This window comes from Ochotona princeps, chromosome 8, assembly GCF_030435755.1.
Source record: "Ochotona princeps isolate mOchPri1 chromosome 8, mOchPri1.hap1, whole genome shotgun sequence".
Classification (NCBI taxonomy): Eukaryota; Metazoa; Chordata; class Mammalia; order Lagomorpha; family Ochotonidae; genus Ochotona; species Ochotona princeps.
Window position 1 is genome coordinate 14,130,648 of NC_080839.1, and position 15,169 is coordinate 14,145,816.

The 15,169-nt window shown below is 48.1% G+C and overlaps 1 protein-coding gene across 3 annotated transcripts; it reads left to right on the forward strand.

Moving 5' to 3' along the window:
* The first annotated feature begins 2,607 nt into the window (after positions 1 to 2,607).
* Positions 2,608 to 14,839, forward strand: SLC20A1 (solute carrier family 20 member 1). 3 transcript variants are annotated; one of them, XM_058667633.1, is made up of 11 exons: positions 2,614 to 2,783; positions 3,245 to 3,892; positions 4,058 to 4,198; positions 4,369 to 4,454; positions 7,212 to 7,308; positions 9,556 to 9,675; positions 11,066 to 11,332; positions 11,422 to 11,980; positions 12,578 to 12,763; positions 13,174 to 13,258; positions 14,236 to 14,839. In XM_058667633.1, exons 2-11 carry the CDS (start codon positions 3,550 to 3,552, stop codon positions 14,398 to 14,400), a joined length of 2,049 nt encoding a protein of 682 aa, XP_058523616.1. In that variant the 5' UTR covers positions 2,614 to 2,783; positions 3,245 to 3,549; the 3' UTR covers positions 14,401 to 14,839. The 3 variants fall into 3 exon arrangements, with proteins under 3 accessions (XP_058523618.1, XP_058523616.1, XP_058523617.1); XM_058667634.1 differs by lacking the exons at positions 2,614 to 2,783; positions 3,245 to 3,892; positions 4,058 to 4,198; positions 4,369 to 4,454 and adding an exon at positions 7,399 to 7,457 and having other exon boundaries at positions 7,239 to 7,308; XM_058667635.1 differs by lacking the exons at positions 9,556 to 9,675; positions 11,066 to 11,332; positions 11,422 to 11,980; ... (1 more) ...; positions 13,174 to 13,258; positions 14,236 to 14,839 and adding an exon at positions 7,399 to 8,785 and having other exon boundaries at positions 2,608 to 2,783.
* Positions 14,840 to 15,169: the final 330 nt, after the last annotated feature.

Below are 15,169 nucleotides of genomic sequence, written 5' to 3' on the forward strand. Positions count from 1 at the left end.
CAGAGAGTAGAAACAGAGAGGAAGATCTTCATCTGCTGATTCACTCCCTAAACATCTGCAATGGCTGCGGCTGTGCCGATCTTAAGCCAGGAGCCAGGAGCCAGAAGCCTCTTCCAGGTCTCCCACATGGGTGCAGGGTCCCAAGGCTTTGGGCCATCCTCTACTGTTTTTCCAGGCCAGAGCTGGATGGGAAGCAGGGCTGCTGGGATTAGAACTGGCACCCATATGGGATCCTGGTACATGCAAGGCAAGGACTTTAGCCACTAGGCTACCACGCTGGGCCCCTGTCCCAGTTTTTTTGTTTGTTTTTTTTTAAATTCTGGCAATGGACACGGGCTGGTTACTTTGAAAATTCTTGTTTTTTTTTGTTTGTTTGTTTGTTTTTTTAGATTTTTTTTTTTATTATTATTGGAAAGCCGGATATACAGAGAGGAGGAGAGACAGAGAGGAAGATCTTCCGACCGATGATTCACTCCCCAAGTGAGCCGCAACGGGCCGATGTGCCGACCCGATGCTGGGAACCAGGAAACTCTTCCAGGTCTCCCACGCGGGTGCAGGGTCCCAAAGCCTTGGGCCGTCCTCTACTGCTTTCCCAGGCCACAAACAGGGAGCTGGATGGGAAGTGGAGCTTCCGGGATTAGAACCGGCGCCCATATGGGATCCCGGGGCATTGAAGGTGAGGACTTTAGCCGCTAGGCCACGCCGCCGGGCCCGAAAATTCTTGTTTTAAATGGCATAACACTGTGGAACTTTAACAAATCCCACCCTTTTCCTTCACTGTTTTTATTTATAACCTTGAAATGCAAAGGCGGAAGGAATAGAACATTACGGGCCGTGCACGTGTGTGTGCATGTGTAGAATTACACTTCAGAGCCATCGCTCCTGGGCAGAGACTTTGTCTTTCAGACATGACCTTGGGACCTGGAGCGCTGAACAGATGTTCTAGGTAGCTCAGACCACCCTCTGAGCTGAAGTCTGTATAGATGACTCAGAGGTAGCAACCATCTACATGTTTGTTTCTATTCAGTGCCAACGATGGGGGGAAAATGTGGGGAGAGCTCTGGAACATTTTAAGTCTGTCTGGCTGGGCTTCTGTTAATCTCACTACAACCCTGACAAGAGACCAGGCTCTTAATCTCCCTTGGCACGAATGGTTTGCCTTAGTCTGGTGCTCAATAAAATGCCCAAAGGGGGCAGAATCATTCATGTTAAGGTCAAAACTGAAAAGGGACATTTAGGATTGAAATGACAGAAGAATTTAATTTGCTTTTTACTTTCTGTATTCTGCTTGCGGTAAAAGGACAGTGAAGGGCAGTGACACATTTCATGATAGAGCCTGGGAGCCTGAGAGATAAGGGGCACCTGCAACTAGCCTCCGCCCCTAATGGCATGGCCCCCTCCCTCTTATGTTAATGATTCCCACTCCCTGCTCATGTTAATGGTTCACCCTTCCTGCTTATGTTAATGATTTTAGCCTTAGCTTAGCCTTTTAAAAACCCCTCTGTCTAATGATTCGGGGTCGATGCCTAGCTTCCTGCGTGAGGAACTGGCCTCGGCCCCAGCGCGCTGGTAACCAAATAAAACCTCTTGCTGTTGCATCCTTCGGCTGGTGTGTGCTGTTTCACCGAGCGACCTCACGTCCGGTTCAGAAGGCCAAGTTTGGCCTCGGTCTTAACAAAAACTATATCATGGTCGTCTGCCTTGTAAAGGAAACAGAAATCAAGGTCAACCTCAAGGATAGGGGCAGCTTCCAGATGTAAAGAGATCCCCCTTTTTACAACCCCAAACAGGCACGCGGTGCAGGAGAACACCTACTCAGTCCTGGCAAGCTTCGCACACACAAGGAACTCATTTCACCCGGGCTTCACTCAAGATGACCCACTACAGCAAGCAGGAGCGTGAGGCAGACTCCCAAAGCTGCCAACACCCGCCCCGCGAGCCACAGGCGATCCAAGGTCTGGGCTGAGGGACATGAATCCCGCACAGCCACCAGGAGCTGGGCGCACAACCGGCAGGGGACCCGTGGGCTCTCGTGAAGGACTCTCCCAGTTTCCACCCAAGTATACGGAGTTAGCGACCACGTGAGCGCCGCCCCGCCGCTCCTCGGGCGAGACACAGCGCCCAGTCCGGCCAAAGGACAGGTCACAGACAGGTTCCTGACGAGTCAGGAATGGAAGGCAGGGCCCCACAGCGCAAGCTCCGCCGCAGCGAGTCAGCTAGGTGTAGCTCCGGGGCGCGCCGGCCTCTGGTGCGCGGCCGGCATGGCAATCCGGGCCCGAGAGAGGTGACTTGTGTGAACCCCGCAGGTCGGCGATGCAGCGGCCATCGTGGGCAGCTAGCCCGCAGGACCTGAAGGTGCGGGGCTGGCGGGGCGAGGCCGCTGGGGCTGGGCGCTCCCGCCCCACGTGGATCAGCGCTGCGCCGGCGGGAGTGGCCGCTGGACCCGGCGACGGCCAATGAGCGGCGGACGGGCGCGCCCGGGCGCACTGGCGGCGCTGCGTCAGCTCGGGGGGCGGAACCGAGCCGTGGCGAGGGGAGGCGCGGCGGGTCACGCGGGGCGCGGCACCGGCTATAAGTACAGGCCGGCGGCGTGCTCCGCCACGGTGATGGCTGCCGCGCACTGCCTGCGCTTCCTTCTGGGCTGCTGAGTCGCCAGCAGCTGCTTCCCGGCTGGGTCTACGAGGCCCGCCGAGCGCCCGCAGCAGCCTCCTTCCGCCGGTTCCCGGGAGTGTGAGCTCGTGGCCGCCTCGCTCTCGTCTGCTTTCGGCCCTCCGTCTCATCTGGTAAGTGCGTGGGGGCGCCGCCTTGGGCAAGGGCTTATTCTTTTCTTCCCGAGGCCTTGGCGCCGGAAGCGGCCTGGTGGACAGCTGCTGCCCTCCTCCTCCCTTTTCCGCCTGCCCGCCCGCGGGCCATTTTGGCGGTCCCGGGGCGGCGCGCGCGGGAACGGATCTTTTCCGTTTTTTTTTTTTTTTTTTTTTTTTTTGCGCGGAGGACGCGCGCGCGGCCCGGGTTGGGCGCGCGCAGGCCGGGTGGGGACTGGTCGGTCCACTGCGCCACGTGCCTCGCTGCCTGGCGCGTCCTCCCGGCGCCTCGGGCAGCGGGAGGAGGGCACGCCGGGGGTCCGGGGCCGCGTGGGCAGAGCTGAGCTGGGGGTGCTGGGCTGGCTGCTCAGGGCCGTCGCTGCTATGATTTTTCTGTTCCTTTCTCTCCCTCCCTCCCCCCCCCCGCCCCTTCTCCGTTCCAGGATGAACTTGGGTCCTTTCTCTTCTCCGCCATGGAATTCTCCTTCGTCCTTTTAGCTCTGCAGAACCAAAGAAACTCCCAACCACAGACATCCCTACGCAGCAGTGTATAGCATTAACTCTCCGGCTCAGTTTCTGTGCCGTAGTTTACAGTATTTAATTTTATATGATATATATTATTTATTATTAGCATTTTGGATACCTCATATTCTGTTTACACACCTTGAAAGTCCCACCCCCCCCCCCACCAACCCTTCCCCCCAGTAATTCCTGTCGTTCATTAAGAAACCACTCAACTCCTGGAAGAATGGCAGCTACCCCGGCCACGCTGATCGCCACTACGCTGGCTGCTACTGTCGCGGCTCCTCCCAAAGACTATCTTTGGATGCTCATCCTAGGCTTCATCATTGCGTTTGTCCTGGCATTCTCCGTGGGAGCCAATGATGTAGCCAATTCGTTCGGCACCGCCGTAGGTTCCGGTGTAGTGACCCTGAGGCAAGCCTGTATCTTAGCTAGCATCTTTGAAACCGTGGGCTCCGTCCTGCTTGGGGCCAAAGTGAGCGAGACCATCCGCAAGGGCTTGATTGACGTGAACATGTACGGAAACTCGACGCACTTGCTGATGGCAGGCTCGGTCAGTGCTATGTTTGGTAAGTTCTTACAGGGCCTTGTTCTCTCAGTGGTGGGGAATGTACATTTGTGTCCTGTGTGGTTTCCTTTTTGATGGCGAGCCTTCCGGGGTCTTTCCTTCAGAAAGCCGTGCTTGCACTCTGGCATATTACCATTTGCTGAATCCTACTCGCCTTGTGTTTCAGGTTCTGCTGTGTGGCAACTAGTGGCTTCGTTCTTGAAGCTCCCCATATCGGGGACCCATTGCATTGTCGGGGCGACCATTGGTTTCTCGCTTGTGGCGAAGGGGCAGGAAGGTGTCAGGTGGTCTGAGCTGATCAAAATTGGTATGTTTAATTCTGCCATTTTGCTTTGTATTGTACCATTCGTTCCTATGGTATTAGGGGCGGGAGGATATTGTGTGGACTGGAGAGACAGACTGAGGAGTTGAAAACAGGGCACCAACATGTAAAGTGCTCTCCCTGGTTGACATTTTTTCTACTTTGTTCTCTTCCAGTGATGTCTTGGTTCGTCTCTCCACTGCTTTCTGGTATTATGTCTGGAATTTTGTTCTTCCTTGTTCGTGCATTCATCCTCCGGAAGGTAACCTTTCTTCTCTCTAGCCTTTCGAAGGTCACAGTTGGTCATATACAGATCCCATGGCATGCCTGCCACCCTGATTGGTGTGTAGGTGTGTGGCCTTGGAAAGTTAAAGGAGTGCTTTGTTCTGTACATCAGAACTCTGTGGAGTTCTCTGAAAGAAGTAAACTTGAATACTCCAGAGCGCATTCAGAAAGGAAAAGTTGACTGGAGACAGTGGTGAGAACGAGGAGCAAGAAAGTAAGACTTTTTGAGGGTGGCTTTGGCTGGCTGGGTGCAGATGCTAGCTTCACACTATATTCAGGCCAGTTTGATTTGTAGCTTGGGGTTCAGTAAGTCATAATGTCTGTCCCCTGTGGCCTTTTCCAAGCTGCCAGTTAAATGCTTGTCCACAGCGCTGCTGCTGATACCCGGTTTATAAGGCCCTAAAGGAGGACTCTGTCTCCCGTCGTGACTACAGTTGCTTAGAATAGGTTAAAAAGAAAAGAAAAGGAGCAGCAAAGGCAGGGGAAAAAGAAATTAGGACAGCCATTTAATTTCCTGCCTATTTGAAAACCCCTTTGAGGGACCAGATAGAAGAGAAGTCTGATGCTGGCGCCAGAGTAAATGTCAACAAGAAGATGAGTTACAGTCAGAGTAAATGCGTTTTTCTCGGCAAACAAAGTTGTCCTGTTTCTAAGTGAATGGATGTTGCTGAACTTGAAGGGAGATAGGAGGTTGGTCCCAACGGGTGAGGATGTCTTCAGACCCACTTCTCTGGTCTAGTTCTAAGCTCTTGGGGAAGCAAGGGTGCCTCTGGAGAAATTCTGCATCGGTGTAGGGAGTCACTAATTGCTTTATGAGTCTCAGGAAAGATAACAATGTAACAGGTTTGAAATGTGGAAGCCCACAGTTTGTTACAGTGTTACAGTGTGACTTGGTGAAGAGTATACAGCTGTGAACTTGACTGGCCTTGGTAATGTGTTACTCTGCAAACAGGTATAGACTAGCTCCCAGCTCTCCGTTCCACAAGGCTGTGGTACATGGTCGGATTAGCCTTAAATTTGAGGATCATTGCTTGACACAGACCAGAATTTTTACTGCTCTGGTTTCAGCCTTAAATCTCTAACATAACAAGACCGGACCCGCTTTAGGGATTCCTGTTGCACCGCCGTGTCGCGGTCCTGGATGGGTTCAGCAGGGGTTTTGTGTGTCTCATGATGAAATCTGTCTGCCTTTCTGGATGGGGAATTCACTTCTGTCAAGTACACAGAGGGTTTTCATTCCTTCCCTGCTAGGAAAGTTTAAGTAAAATGTTCAGACTTGTTGAAGTGTTATACTTACGTCAGTGAAGATGGATGTGATAATGCTGACTTTGGGGATGTCACGTGTGCGTGCACACACTGACAATACACACACACACACACACACAGTTATCATTGCCAGTCTATTAAAAGATGAGGAGATTTTAGGTGATGAGTGGGAATATTTTTAGTTATGATTGAATTTTAGATTGCAAGGAAAATCTTTAGGTTGGTAAGCTTTGTGGGGAGTATTTTAAGTTAAACATTGTTTCTAAAAATTCCTTATTTTCTGAAAATTTGTTCTGGTGATGTCTGTCAGCTGGTGGCCAAAAGTCAAAGCTTGCGCTGTAGGGTTGTGGCATTGAGCAGCAGGCATGGGAAAGGAGCAGTGTTTTCCTGTTGAGTGTTTAAGGTCTCATTGAAGAAAGCATGACTGTGCTGTCCTCATTCTCTTTCTAGGCCTATCTTTTAGATGAACACGCTCAAGGTCATCAAGTATGTAAAAAAAGTATTACAGTGAAGGTTGAAGACCCCCCCCCCCGCCCTCCATAACTAGTTAATGGGGTATTGGTGAAGTTGTCTGTGGTGTTAGGTGGATCACAGCGTGCTAAACATTTTCATGAGAGTTCTTAGCCCTGCTGGACCTTGGGAAGCCAGTGAGCGGGGCCACTGAGGGAGAATAAAGGAGGGTCCTTCTTGTTTGGCGCTTTTCCTGGACTCAGGAACCTTGACTGGTATTTCACAAGGACACATTAGTGGTCGGGTCAGGTGTTTCCTACTGCAGCCCGCCTGCTTTACTGCTGTTGGTTTCTCTTGGGGAGTGTGTAGTTGGACTACGTGGCTGCTGCTTCACTTTGACCAATCACAGCCTGCATTGTGGATATTACGTCTCTGAAAAGGTCAGTGTCAGTTCTGTGAGGTCAGGAAGCTGCTCACTTTGCCCCTTGACATCTCAGTGCCAGGAACAATGTGAGCCATACAAAGAGAGTACATTTTGGTTTTTATCCTTACACTTTAGTAACACATTATCAGCTGTTTAGCTAAGATGGTTGTTGAAGGCATATTCTGCGTGTTTTCCGTTGAAGACAAAGTTTTGGCAGGTGTGAAGTCGGGCAGCCAGAGTCCTTCCCTCTCACAGTCTTGTTGATACCTTCTGCAGACAGATCATCATCCATCCTCAGGCCACGCAGGTGGTCAGTCATTAGAATGTGTGTATTGAAACTGATTATGCAGGATATTAGCAGTCAGTGATGTGTAGGTAGCTTTGTTAGTGAAAAGAAGGATAAACTCAAAACCCCTCATCCTCAGAGGAATTGATTTTGTATGGAGACTTCCCAAGAGCAAATGTGGGGAAAGCCTAGTTGGCCTTGGAAACTGCTGTGGAGAGCCGGTTATTGGCACCAGAATTCCAGGGCCTGCCCTGTTACATGGATTAACTTCTATGGTTGTTAAGATAACCGATCTTGATGTTTTGCAGGCAGATCCAGTTCCTAATGGTTTGCGAGCTTTGCCCGTGTTCTATGCCTGTACAATTGGAATAAACCTCTTCTCCATCATGTATAGTGGAGCACCGTGTAAGTACATGTCAAAATATTTGAATGTGAATTTAAAGTTGTTGATAAAACTTGCATTAAATGCCCAATTTACCCCTTTTTGCTTTACAGGGCTGAAATCTCCTAGAAGGTGGCTGGCCTGCGCCCATTTCAGAAGGCGGCAGGCTAGTGTATGCTGAGTTAACTAGATAGTTTTTCAACCAAAAAGACCTGCTCAGATTCTAAATCACTACAGACCTTTCCTCTTTAGTCTTCACAGGATTCACCGATAATATGATCTTCTCCCTTCCTCTTTCCTATTTGTGCTAAAAATGCTGGAATTGATACTGACCTCGACTGCTCAAGAGTCATTAGTTCCATCTGGTCTTCAGTAATCAGTCACTTAGGACTGATTTGCTGGATAGTCCTTTTTTTCTTTTTTTTTTTTCCTCCCAAATGGAGCTACTTTTATCTCTTTAAGTTCTAAATTTACTTCTCTGAATCTACTTGAATAAGAAGAGTTGGGCTGCTTAACACCTGTTCTAAGTACCCTTGGAAGAAGAATTCATACAGCTAAGATGAAAAAGGTTGAAATGTTAAGTATTTTCATCTTGGAACCAAGTCAAGGCATGAGTTACATTATGGTGCTGCATGTTAATTTAGCCACTACAAAAAATGGAGGATTTATAACCTTAGAACTGCTCAGACGAAACAGTACAGTAGTTTGGTAAAGGGCTCCTTTGGCTTGTGGCCTGGGACAGCATAGTCAGTAATTTGTATAATTTTTTTTTTTTGACCCACTGAAAGAAATAGATGGTATGTTGCTACCCAGTCACATGCATATAGAGAGAACTGGAATAGTGTCCTGGCGCCCTTTGCCCTCACTGTATGTTAGCCCTCAGTTTTTTAAATAGCTCTTTCTAGTTTCTTAGTGCTTGTGAATCATTAAATGGATTCCGTTTCTGACTAATGGGTGGTGACCCGGCTTCCTAAGTCTCACTGAAGTCATAAGTCACTGACCGGAAGTGGAGTCAGTGAAATATTTTTAAATAAGTTTATTTTTATTCTTGGACTCACATGGGAAAAAACGAACTCCTATGATAATATTGATCTTATTAAGGATACCCAGTATCCTTAAAATGGTACAGGTGAAAAAGGCACGTATGCTGAATTTTCATTCTGCTGTAAATCGAGTTTTTCATGTTAAATGACGAACTCTCCCATGAATCTCTTAAGCACTTAAGTTTATGTGGTCGCAGCAGCGCCCCTAGTTGGAACCTGACTGTTCGTTTTTGAAAACGGGAACTTGAATATTTTTTGTTCTGTCCTTTATGGATCATTTCAAGAAGAACCAGTCTCATTTCCCCTTTTGACTTGGGAAATAGATACATTTAAATAGTGATTAAATTTTACGTATGTTTTAATTTGTGTAACTAGATGATCAAAATTGAAAGTAGATTTTAAAAATAAAAGGACTTCTAGTCACCCCAGCACTTTAATGTTTCAAGGAGCCTTTTTTTTTTTAATGTGAAAGGCTAATGGTAGTTGGGGGAACCATAGAATTTCGGTTATATCATTTAATGCTGTGTGAGAAAAATGTAGCAGAACAAACTTAAGTAACTGATTCTTAGATAAAATGTAGATCATTGTGTCCTCTTGGGATTTCTGCAGGATTGTGTGGTGCTCTCCTCCATTCACTGTAGACTGGTGGCTTGGCGCCTAGTGGGTGGAGGTGACCAGCAGATGGGAGCCAATTAGTGATCTTTGAATTAGGCGACGAAAGGCATGTCTGTTTGAGATGAGGCTTCTTAGTGAAGCCACCAAATTTCCCCTTCTGTGGAAGAAGGAAGTATTTGAACTATTCAAAACATTACCTTTTGACAGGTAATATCCCTGTTTTCTAAATCCTGGTTTGATAATGTTTGCAAAGAGAGAACTTTCCATAACATTAAAACCAATCTGAATGTGCAGATGTGTGGTGGCAGCACAGGAGTAGGAGGGCTGGGCATCTGGTCGCAGGTCCTCAGCACGGTGATCTGACCTTCGGCAAAGCAGAGAAGAGAGCGAGTCTGCGAAAGCCGAGGGCGTTCAAGAGGGCAGGCTCTGGAGGGTTCAAGCTGCTCATTGGATTTTCCTCCCAGATCTGCGTGGCCACTAGCACAGCAGAACCGTGTGGCGGGTCCCGGGCTGGCGTGGGGGACCCCTCTAAGGCCTGAGAGGCGGGTGTGCACGTGCTTGTAGGGGGGCTGTCGCCCGGGGGTTTTCAAGATGCACCATTTTATCTCCTAGTGCTGGGCTTTGACACACTTCCTCTGTGGGGTACCATTCTCATCTCGGTGGGATGTGCCGTTTTCTGTGCCCTTATCGTCTGGTTCTTTGTATGTCCCAGGATGAAGAGAAAAATTGAACGTAAGTACCAACTTGAAACAAACGGGGTTGTCTGGTAATGACTGTGTTGACTTTGTTTTTTGGGCCACCTGTGAGAATTCTCTGCGTGGAGAGATTGATGATGTGGCTTTAAATGGAAGTTTGAGAATAAAGAGGTCTGCTGTTCAAACTGTTCTTAAAGGGGCTTAAAATGACTTGACCCAGTCATACATAAAGATTATTCAGCATGTACTGTAGAGACAGGCTAGGAATTAAAAAAAAACTTTTTTTTAATGTATCTTGGCAGTTGCTAGTGCCATGATAAATATGGGGAAATTGTAGCCTGTGTTAACTGAGAGGCTTAAGTCCATCTTAATGAAAAAGAAGGGTAAGGTACAAAGTGCTTTTGTAGAGGAAGCACTGCAGTTCTCAGTGTAATTTCAGATTCAGGCAAGCAAAACTAAGTCTGCTATGAGAATCTCACCTTGGGTACGAGTCGGTACATACTGTGTTTGGTGGCGTACACAGAGGCACGGCAGACTAATGTCCGAACTGTACTTGCTGTAAGGCTTTTTGGGTGTTGCAGGCAAAGATCCTTTGGGCTACGAGGACCCATCGTGGTAGGGTCGTTCTTGCTTGTGTCTCGGGCTGAGCCTGCGCCAGGGCTGGGCTCTGCAGCGTGCTGGTTAGCAGTGGGGGTGCAGACACTGCAGTGTTTCAGGAGGAGTGCTGTGTCACTGCAGTGGAGTCCTGAGACTCTGCCAGGCCTGCTGGGCCGTGTGCACCGTGGGCTCGGAGACTTGCAGACTCCCTGACCCAGTTCTTGCCCTCATCTGGGAGAAAGTGAGACAAGTCTGGTTTCTGTGCTGCTGTGTGTATGTCAGGGCCGCCTGAGCAGGTGCCTGAGTGAGACCTGCTGAGCAGTGACAGGACAGGCAGAGATCACTCCTGTGGTCGTGGCATTTCTCTTACACTAGAGGTGGAATTTAAAGCTGCATTTTTTGGCTGCCTGCGTTAGTCACTTCTTGAACTCTTGGGACTAAAATTTGGGAGATTCCTTTCGTGAATTTATGTGCAGCTCAGATTTCTAGTCATCTGCCAGTTTCCATGTTTGCATTGCACTAAGGGGTAGTGGAGGGGGGACTTCACATTTTGAAGGTTTGTGAAAAAAAAGCCAAGGACATGCCATAGTTATATACAGTCTGGGTCGTTAAAGATCAACTCTGTAACCCCTAACACAGGTGGCCTGTGTTGCTGACAGATAATTAGGTGGGCAGCAGAATTGGTTTGTATTTTAACTGATGCTTGCCTGTGACTTTATTTTGAGGTGGGAATTTTTTGATGGTGGTAGATAAAGGAAAAATGTAGAACAAAGGTAGTTACATCAAAACCAAGCAAAGAAAAAAAAAGTCCTTTTTTCCCTCCCCCTCAGGAGAAATAAAGTCTAGTCCTTCTGAAAGCCCATTAATGGAAAAAAAGTGTAGCTTGAAAGAAGACCACGAAGAAACCAAGTTGCCTGCTGGTGATGCCGAGAACAGGAGTCCCGCCTCCGACACTGGCTCTGCCGCCGTGCCCTCGCGGGCCGTGGTGGAGGAGAGGACAGTCTCATTCAAGCTCGGGGACCTGGAAGAGGCTCCAGAGTGGGAGCGGCTTCCCAGTGTGGACCTGAAGGAGACCAGCCTGGACAGCACCATGAATGGTGGGTAGAGCTTCCTGGAGTTGCACCCACCATTCGCGGGGAGGCATGCTGTTTTCACTGTTGAATTGTTCTTTTTTGGTCCTGGCCAGGTGCAGTGCAGTTGCCTAATGGGAACCTTGTTCAGTTCAGTCAAGCTGTCAGCAATCAGATCAATTCCAGTGGCCACTACCAGTATCACACCGTGCACAAGGATTCTGGCTTGTATAAAGAGCTTCTTCACAAGTTACATCTGGCCAAGGTGGGGGATTGCATGGGAGACTCCGGTGACAAGCCCCTGCGGCGCAATAACAGCTACACCTCCTACACCATGGCCATCTGTGGCATGCCCCTTGATTCATTCCGTGCCAAAGAAGGTGAGCAGAAAGGTGAAGAAATGGAGAAACTGACATGGCCCAGCACAGACAGCAAGAAGCGCATTCGAATGGACAGTTACACCAGTTACTGCAATGCCGTGTCTGAGCTTCACTCGGCGTCTGAGATGGACATGAGCGTCAAGGCGGAGATGGGTCTGGGTGACCGGAAAGGAAGCAGCGGCTCTCTAGAAGAATGGTGTGACCAGGATAAACCTGAAGTCTCCCTCCTCTTCCAGTTCCTGCAGATCCTTACTGCCTGCTTTGGGTCGTTCGCCCATGGTGGCAATGACGTCAGGTCGGTTGACTTTGCATCTTCGCCTGGCTATTTTGATAATTTTTCCTTTTCATAAGGCCTGTGTTTGTGGTAGTAGTGCTCACACCACTTGTAGGACTTGGAATAATCTAGTTGGGTGAAATAATAGCGGTCACAGACTTAATAAATCAGTGATTTCTTTTTCCCAAGAGATTACAAAGAATGTTGAGCTATTTCTATAGAAGACAAGCACAGGGAAACTTTTATTAAAAGTAATAGTTCTGAGTAAACTGAGATGTTAAGAAGAAAGCGCCCTGCAGGATGGATTTGTGTGTTGTTGGCTTTAGTTGCATGGTTTGTAAGGTTCGTGGACGCCCAGGAGTTGCCTTAATCTATCTGGGAGGGGGCGGGGAAGGTGCAGAAGCCATGGACTGTGCAACAGTTCCCTCCCTCAGCAGTTTTCGCTTTCTTCTGTAGGTTGGAGTTTTACTTGTTTCCTTTGGAAGAAAGGCATGTGTGCTACATGAGCTTTGAAGACTGCCTTGGAAAGCCTAGGAAGTCATCTAGTGACCTGGAAGTGGACTTTTCACCAAGTTGGAGTCCTTGTGGAAAAACCCACTCTCTCTTTTTTTTTTTCAGCAATGCCATTGGGCCTCTGGTGGCTTTATTTCTGATTTACCAAAATGGAGCTGTGTCTTCCAAAGAGGCAGTCCCAATATGGCTTCTGCTCTATGGTGGTGTTGGTATCTGTATTGGTCTGTGGGTTTGGGGAAGGAGAGTTATCCAGACGATGGGGAAGGATCTGACACCGATAACTCCCTCCAGGTGAGTAGGCAAAGCAGCTGTCACGCTGGGTAGTGCTAACACACACACACACACACACACACACACACCCACCCCCCACCCACCCACCCCCCTAGTTCCAAGTCTCCAGGTTGTCCTCAGTTCCTGTGTCGGATTTAACTTACTGCCTGGCCCCTTAAATATTTGGTCAAACATTTACCCATTCAAATGTGTATGCCAAGAGTGAATTCTTTCTTGGGAACTAATACTGATGTTTATCAAACTACTGCAAAGTAGAAGTGTGAACTTTGTTTATTAGCAGACGTAACTGAAGACTTCAGTCTTTCCTAGGGGAAGGGGAGTTGTGTATTCTATCAAATATCAGTAGAAGTTCAGTCACTGAGTAGAACAGGGTAAACCAATTCAATTTTTGACCATCTTTGTGTCTGCAGTGGCTTCAGTATCGAATTGGCATCTGCCCTCACTGTGGTAATCGCATCAAACATTGGCCTTCCCATCAGTACAACTCATTGTAAAGTAAGTGTGATAGAAGTGTGTTTTCCTAGTGCTTCTCCTAACACAAAGGACTTTGAAACCTTTGCTCTGATATTTTGATTTAGAAAATCTTGATCAGGTGGAGTTGCAAAATCCGTAAGCTTAGGACAAAGGAACTACCAGAGTGAAGACCTAGGTCTTATCATTGTTGCGTTTATCTATGGAAGTAGTTCAGTAGGCATTCTCCCCATGTGATGGCAAAGATCTTGCCTCCAGAGGCAGCTGTGATTTCTGCCTGCTAACCCCTCCCTCTGTTACTTAATCCTTGTTGCAGTGGTTTTACAATTTTGTTTTCTCTCCAGTCATTTCTGTTTAGCACTATTATGCTCTTTCTGGGAAAGTCATTCAGTGTAGTTTGGGTGTGTGCTAGCAAGCAGGCCAGCTGTTCTGACCAAGTGGAATTTGCTGCCTTTTGTGGCAGTTGAAGCTGCAGTTAAGTCTGTGAGGCTTGTTGGGCAGTCTATTTACAGAAGGCACTTATGAGGGCTTCTTCGGATTGAAGTCCTGGGAAGCCTGTTTGATCTTAAGATTGCCTGATAACCACGTAGTGATTCTAGGAAAAGGAAGAGATTGGCTTTTTTTCTAAAATGCTGGCCCAACACGGAGCTTGCCGAGTCATCCTTTTTCTGCCAGAATCTCTCTGGGATGATCGTCTTACTAGGTCTGATACAGCTGCTGTCTAATAGGAGCTCTGAGGAGCGTAAAGGTTTATTCCTCAGCAATACACATTCATGAGCTCCCAGGTAGCAAGCAAGAGGAAAGAAGAGTGTTCTTTTCAAATCGTACTTGAGCATGCTTGGTGCAGATTACCCTTGAGTAATCCCAGACCTGTTTGTTTATAAACCAGCTTCCATGGAATTGGGCTGCTCACCTGAGTAACTTCAAGCACCTTTGCCAGAATATCTCTGGCACTTTAGTAACCAGTTCTCCCCCCGCCCCCTGCCACTTTTCTCTCGTAGGTGGGCTCTGTTGTGTCGGTCGGCTGGCTTCGTTCCAAGAAGGCTGTTGACTGGCGACTCTTTCGCAACATTTTTATGGCTTGGTTTGTCACAGTCCCCATCTCTGGTGTCATCAGCGCTGCTGTCATGGCAGTCTTCAAATACGGCATCCTCAAGAGTGTGTGAAGCTGCTTGAGATTTCTGTCGATATTTGGGACCACCTTGCGCATTCCTGCTTGCCTGAAGGAGGATGACAGTGTTACCCAGGACCGAGTCTTTTTCAAGCGGGGGGAGCTGTGGGAGGAAGTGTTATTTACGCTATAATTGCTTTTGTGCTAAATATGACTTATCTCAAAATTAGCTGTGTAAAATAGCCAGGTTTCCACCGGTTCCCACTGAGGCCCCTCTTTTCCTTCTGGGCTGTGAGTTCCTGTACATATTTCTCTACTTTTTGTATCAGGCTTCAATCCCATTATGTTGTAATTGTTGCCTATGAAGATGACTTGTGATGATTATTTTTTTAAATAACCATGCAGAGCCATTTGACAGAGTGTACTCTGCTTTGTTGAATTCACCAGCTTCTGCCCTCACATGCACAGGGATTTAACAACCACCACCACCACCACCACCACCAAAATGTAACTGAAGCTTCCCTTGTAGTCTGTTGGAGAACCAGTCCCTGGCGCTCTGCCCTCCTGTCAGTGGTGGCAGGTTCTGCTGGCATAGGTGGGGACTGCTTAGAGGGGTGAGATTCTTGGGATACAATGAATTTTAGTTGTAACTTCTTTGCAAGCAATTCATTTGACTGTTATTGCTAAGTAGGAAGAACAAGCCTTGTGGCCATCTTGATTATTTAAGATTTTTGGCAGTGTGGGATGGATGAATGAAGTGGAATATGAACTTTGGGCAAGTTGAATGGGACAGCCTTCCATGTTCATCTGTCTACCTCTTAACT